Below are 6,000 nucleotides of genomic sequence, written 5' to 3' on the forward strand. Positions count from 1 at the left end.
ACTTTTTCCTCTTGTTAGAGGTTACAGATAAAAAATCTTGGCTTAGCAAATCTCTCACTGGAAACGAGACAGAAAAAGCATCCTCAGTTCCCCATTGTAACATTACAATAGAAAAGCACTATCAAGGCTATTTATTAAGGAAAAGAATTCAAGAAAACTTGCCCATTTTTTTAAATGGGTGAATTTTATGGTATGTAAATGACACCCCAATGAAGCTGGTGTTTTTTTTTTAAGGCACAAAAGTATCGCCTCCTGTTTTAGTCCAATCAGGCTTCTGTAACAAAGTGCCACCCACAGGCATAGTGGCTTATAAACCACAGAAACTTACTTCTGACATTTCTGGAGGTTGGATGATCAGGAATCAGAGACGAAGGTGCCTGCATGGTCAGTCAGATTCTGGTCCCAGCCTGCCATGTTGCTCTGTCCTCATGGTGGGAGGGCTGAGAGAGCTCTCTGGGGTCCCTTTTATAAGGGCACTAATCCCATTCATGGGGGCTCCACCCTCATGACCTAATTACCCCCCCAAAGGCACCTCCTCCTAATACCACCATCTTTGGGGGTTAAGATTTCAGTGTAGGAATTCAGGGAGGCAGGTGCAAATATCCAGTCCACCGCACCCCAGTTACCTAGTTATCAGGCTCCTGGTGGCCCCACTGGGATGAGAAAAATCACCCAAGTTCTGGCCAGGAGGCTGAATGGGACGCCTTGGCAGGTTAGGTGCCATCTCTCTGGGCATCCACACGTCCCTGTCACTTCCTGGGAAGTCCTCCGTTTGGCCGACTGGCTGTGTCTCCCTCACCTCTTGAGGCTGGGAGCTCCCCGCACATGGTACCTTGTCCTACAATTGCTTGATGGTGTGATTTCCCTGAGACCCGCCAGGCTAGAGGGGCAGCCGGGAAGGGGCCGCAGGGCAGAGCCCCTGAAGTGCCCAGGAAGGGTCAGGGGCTCTCCTTCCAAAGCGGCCGTTTGAGGACTCATTTTAAACATGACCTTGAGCGGTCAGAAAATCGTATCATTTAGTACATCCTGCTTGGGAAAGAAGACAAGTAAGACAAGTACTTTAGACATCTCTAGCTCAAGTTGTTAAAGGGAAAATTAAGCACTTAAGGTATAAGGTTTGGGTGTATGGACGCTTGTTTTCTGGAAAACTCAGCTCCTTGGAGAACTGGGCCACGACGGGGTGAGCCAGCCAAGCAGGGCCGCAGATGCTCTTTGCTCGGCGAGCGCGCTGTCGGCCCCGGGAGGATGTTAGGGTATTTGAGTCGAGCTGGGAGACCACCCCCCCCTTGGCCGTTTACCGGGTTCAGGAGGTTCCGGCCCAGCGGGCCGCCCGGCCTCATCGCGGGGAGGGCCGAGGCGCCGGGGAAGGGGTGGGGGGCCCGGGGGCGGGAGGTCAGGCGGCCCTCTGCCCGCAGGACGCCCTCCAGGAGGAGTACTCCCGCACGGGCACCTTCCCCGGGACGCCCATGGTGCCCCCGCGGCGGCCCTGGACGCTCATCAACTGGCTGTTCTGGGCCTCGCTGCTGCTCTACCCGTTCTTCCGCTTCCTCGTCAACATGGTCAGCAGCGGCTCCTCCCTGACGCTGGCCAGCTTCGTCCTCGTCTTCTTCGTGGGTGAGTCCGGGGCCAGCGGGGCCTGGGCCGGTGGGGAGCATCTGCAGGAGGGGCAGGGAGGAGGGGGGCACCACGCTGCCTGTGGGGACAAGGCCCGGCTGCAGATCCCGCAGGTCGACAGGCAGAAGCTCGAGCCGGGCCCAGAAACCCCAGCCTGGAGGGCTTCCGCCCGGGCGCCCCCTCCCCATGCGCATGCGCCCCTTGCGCCTGCAAGCCCCGCCGGGGGCCAGGGACCAGGGACCAGGGACGAGCTCCGTCCTCCCCTCCCCGGGCTCTGCTCATCAGCAAGAAAACTATTTCCTGGGTCCTAGCAGGAACCGACAAAGGCTCTTGGCTATTCAAAGTGGGTCCAGGCCTTTTTGGGGAAGTAAGTGTGGGTGCGTCTCCTCGGTTGCCACCTGCACTGAGTGGAGATGTTGGGTAGCTCAGTCTTTTCACTCATCCCTAGGGGCTTTATTTGACCCGTACGTGGTTTCAAACGACTGACGTTTCTCCATAGCCCCAAGCTTCCCTGGGCACTGCCACTTGTTTTTGAAGTGGGGCAGCCAGTTACCACTGTACACGGCCAGTGTGCAGCATGGCTGGCCGGGTGTCCAGGGGAGCTGTGGTTGCCAGGCCCCCAGTGGGATGGGCATGGAGGGTTGGACCCAGCCTTTCTGCCTGCAGTAGCAGGAAGGCGAAGACGCAGACCACGCCCTCTGCAGGAAGCTGGGGCTCCTTGCAGATGACGGCTGGGGAGGGCTGCCCGGGTGTGGGGTGAGCAGAGGCCCAGCACTCTCCCTGGGAGACACGGGGCGTCTCCAGCTTTGGAGGAACTGACTGCTGTCTCCCCAAGACCTCATCACCCGTGAGCCCGAGCCTTGCTACGCTTTGCCCGGAATTACTGTGTGTCTTGGTCCTCTCACAAAGCCTTTCTGCACTGGAGTCCGAGGTTCACTCTCCACAATGTCATCAACTCCGCTGCACAGAAGTTCTAATGCTGGGGCAGGGGCTCATGTCCCAGCCTGTTTGGAGTTGGCCCCAGGCTGGAGGCAGCCCACTGTAGCTGACCCATGGGCTCCATGAGCCTCATTACGCAGGGCGGACTCTCCATCCCAGTCAGCTCCCTGGTCTTGACAGTTCACAGACATGATACTAACAACGCTCTGTAAACATGAGCATCACGACTTGAAGGTTTCAGCCACTCCCCATCTATCCACTTTTACATGCATACTGTAAACAGACTGTTGCCAGGCCCCGTGTTCGGTGCTGGGCACACCAAGGTGATTGAGATAGATGTGGTCCCTGCGCCCAAGGAGCTCACCGTGTCTGTCGTCTCCAGAGGGAGTGCTTAAACTGCAGCTTCTGCGCTCTAGACCATGTTTTCCAGCCTCCTAGTGGTTAAACCGGACTCTGGTGTGCGTCCTACACTTTCTCTGTTTGGGCCAAATCCCGCTGTCGGAGAAAAGGCAGGCAGGGACTTTGCTTGTCTGCTGCTCTGAAACTTGCACCAAAAGCAATGTTGGGACGTGCTGGGCGCTAAATGGGAATTTGAGCTGCTGCATTGTCCAGGGCCTGGTATGTCCTTCATTAAGCCTTGCTGAAGGGTGCTTGTAAGTTACCGCACTGCGTTCACCAAAGAATCCTCTTTGCCTTAGGGATGGGCACAGGGAGAAGAGGAATTGTGCAAGCCCCTGGGTGCAGCGGGGTACGGCTCACCACGCTGTGTTCACCTCCAGGGCCGAAGGATTAAAACTTGCCACCAGAACAGCCTTGCTCTGTTTTAATGTCTCCTAGTCCAGTTAGACCCCGGCACCCATGCTCAAGGGTAACTGAGGCAGGGATTGTGAAGTGCACACAAGTCAGCCAGCTCTCAGCTGATGCTTGAGGTTTACAAAGCTCCCTTCTTTGGTTCCCGTCGGGCAAGTCACACCGGCGTCCCTGAGGGCGTCTCCTAACCTGCCCTTCCTGTTTCTGCAGCCTCCGTGGGGGTCCGATGGATGATTGGCGTCACAGAAATTGACAAGGGCTCCGCCTACGGCAACATGGACAGCAAACTGAAACACAGCAGCTGAGCCAGGACGCACCGCCATCCAGAGGGGGCCTTGCAGGACTGGGGGACGCCGCCATTGTCCTCGGAGGGACCCAGTGGTGCAGCTGGGTGAGCCCCTGCTGGGGAGGCAGGGGCATGGCCTCAGCGCCAGATGGGGAGGAAGATGTGCTTAAATCCTTTCCCCCCGTGCTTTAGTGGGCTTCGGTTCTCCTTCTTTCTGTGTGAGTCTGTGTGAGCGTGTGTACGTGCGATGAGAAAGACCACGTGTGAGTGAGAATGAGGTGCGGGTGAGTGTGATCATTCAGAGGGTACTTGAGGTGCAGGGGGAGGGCAGAAGTGGGGAACACTGGGGGAGTTCCCTTCCATCCTTTGGTGCTGAGTTTTCTGTAACCCTGGATTGCCACAGAGTGAGAGTCACTTTAGGTAAGATGACTAAATTAAAGTGTTTGGCTCCTCTGTGGTGTGTTCACACAGCCCGCGCCCTCCTTCCGTTCAGCCCCTGCCTCGCGTTTTGGAGTCTGGACCACGGTGCTCTGGAGGGTGCTCACAAGGAGCGGTCTGGGGGGAAGAGGGCCCGCGGGCCGGGGTGGCTAGAGGAGGTGGGTTTGCAAACGCAGGAGCCTGCGAGTGTCTGCGTGGAGACGGCAGGCCAGGAGGCTAGCTGAGCCGTGTCCGCGGGACACGGTGACGGGGCCCCTGGGAGGCGGCTCTGGTTCCCCAGTCGCCCTGCAGCGGAGTCTCTCTCTGGCCTAAGTCTTGAAGATGCGCCCAATTTCCCGAAGACCCGCATCTCGACGCTGAACATTAAAATAAAGCCTGGGCGTTCTGCAGCGATTTGAGAGATGACTTTACAACCTCTGCTCATCTCGGCAGCAAGCAGAAATTGGTCCCCAAACAAATGCAGGCTCACTTTAACAGAGGGCCACGCCGGAGCCCAGGAGCTCCTCTGAGCAGGGTCAGGCTGAGCAGACATTGTGGTACGTGGTCCCCCTGGGCTTTTGCTTTCCTTCTGGAAGCCCAGACTGCCACGACGCGGAAGAGCTCTCTGCTCCTTGGCACCTAGGACCGTCTTTGGAGTAATGGTCCACGTGCAGGATTTCGGCAAACTGCTGCCAGTCAACAGACGCCAGATGCAAAACCAGAACAAAGAAAAGCAGTAATATTTCCGGAGGAGAACAATTAGATACCAGACACCATGGGATCTCAGGCCAAGACGCCGCAGCACTGGGTGGGCCTGGTGGGTACGTGCGCTGAGCTGGAGAAGCCTTTCTCCCTGGACTGCCCCATGCCACCCGGTACTTACCTCCTATTTTGCTGCGATTATGTAAGAAGGGATGAACGGTCCCATATCAAAGTTGGCCAAATACTATTTAAAGGCTTATTCTATTCCGAATCATGTCCCACATTTGCTTTTAGTCACTGAGTGCTTACTAAGCACAAGTGCAGTTACGAGAGGGTTTAAGAGAAGCTCTCTGCTTACGGGACCAATGATACAAATCAGCAGAAGTGAAAAGGGGAACATCCTGGCGTAGTTGTGGGAAGAGAGTGTTGGTGAGGCTGGGGTGAGTGGACTCTTACTGGAGTCCCCGAGGGCAGGGTGGGGCCTTTCCGGCCCTGCCTAAGGCCACGTGCATAAGGCCACGTGCCAGTTCCAAACGCGTTCCAAACGCCGCCTCCCCTCAAGAGCAGAGCTCTGCGGGCAGCAGCCCAGGGATAAGCGCCTCAGGTGTGCACCCGTGTTCCCGCGTGTCGGCTCACACCTGGGCCGTTCTACCCTGGTGTCTGCTAGCTCTGTGGGAGAAGACAGAGTAGAGCAGTCAGAAGCACTGGCCGTGCTCCGAGCTACAAGGTTCACCCTTAATGGAACCCTGCAGCTAAGTCCCTGTAAGACCTTGTGCGAGCCATTTTACCTCTGTTTTCCCAACTGTAAAATGGGGGTGATGATAACACCTATCTCTTGAGTTGTCTCCAGGGTGAAATGAAGCAGTATATGTGATCACATTTTAAGACTCCTAAAGCATTAAATAAATAAGGGGGAAAGCTTAGAAAGTTGCCTCCACGCTGCTACTTCTCAAAAATGCTCAGAAATTACCTTGGAGTGTCCAAAAATGTGTCCTTTTTCTCAGTGTCGTCTTCCCATTCAACAGCAGTAATCTAAGTTCTAATAACACATACCACTCCTTCTGCCTGGAACATAAAAGGGACCCATAGACATTTAACCGGAATTGGCTCTGGGACCAAACACAAAACATAACAAGCAAACAAACAAAGCTGCTCACCAGTGCAGACCTAAGGGTCCAGGTTGGAGGAAGGCGGGCAAAACATTCTCCTTAGGAAACCAGAGAGCGTGGGCT

General features: G+C 55.9%; 1 protein-coding gene across 5 annotated transcripts in view; it reads left to right on the forward strand.

The window, feature by feature from the left end:
- The window catches only part of AGPAT4 (1-acylglycerol-3-phosphate O-acyltransferase 4), a 113,739-nt gene extending 108,017 nt beyond the window's left edge, over nt 1-5,722 (forward strand). For all 5 annotated transcript variants that reach the window (XM_057527620.1, XM_057527618.1, XM_057527619.1 and 2 more), the window contains 2 exons: nt 1,416-1,614; nt 3,574-5,722. In XM_057527620.1, coding sequence (XP_057383603.1) covers nt 1,416-1,614; nt 3,574-3,668 — 294 coding nt within the window. In that variant the 3' untranslated portion in view covers nt 3,669-5,722. The remainder of the gene's footprint in view (nt 1-1,415; nt 1,615-3,573) is intronic.
- The last annotated feature ends 278 nt before the right edge of the window (nt 5,723-6,000 follow it).

Source organism: Balaenoptera acutorostrata, chromosome 14 (genome assembly GCF_949987535.1).
Source record: "Balaenoptera acutorostrata chromosome 14, mBalAcu1.1, whole genome shotgun sequence".
Lineage (NCBI taxonomy): Eukaryota > Metazoa > Chordata > Mammalia > Artiodactyla > Balaenopteridae > Balaenoptera > Balaenoptera acutorostrata.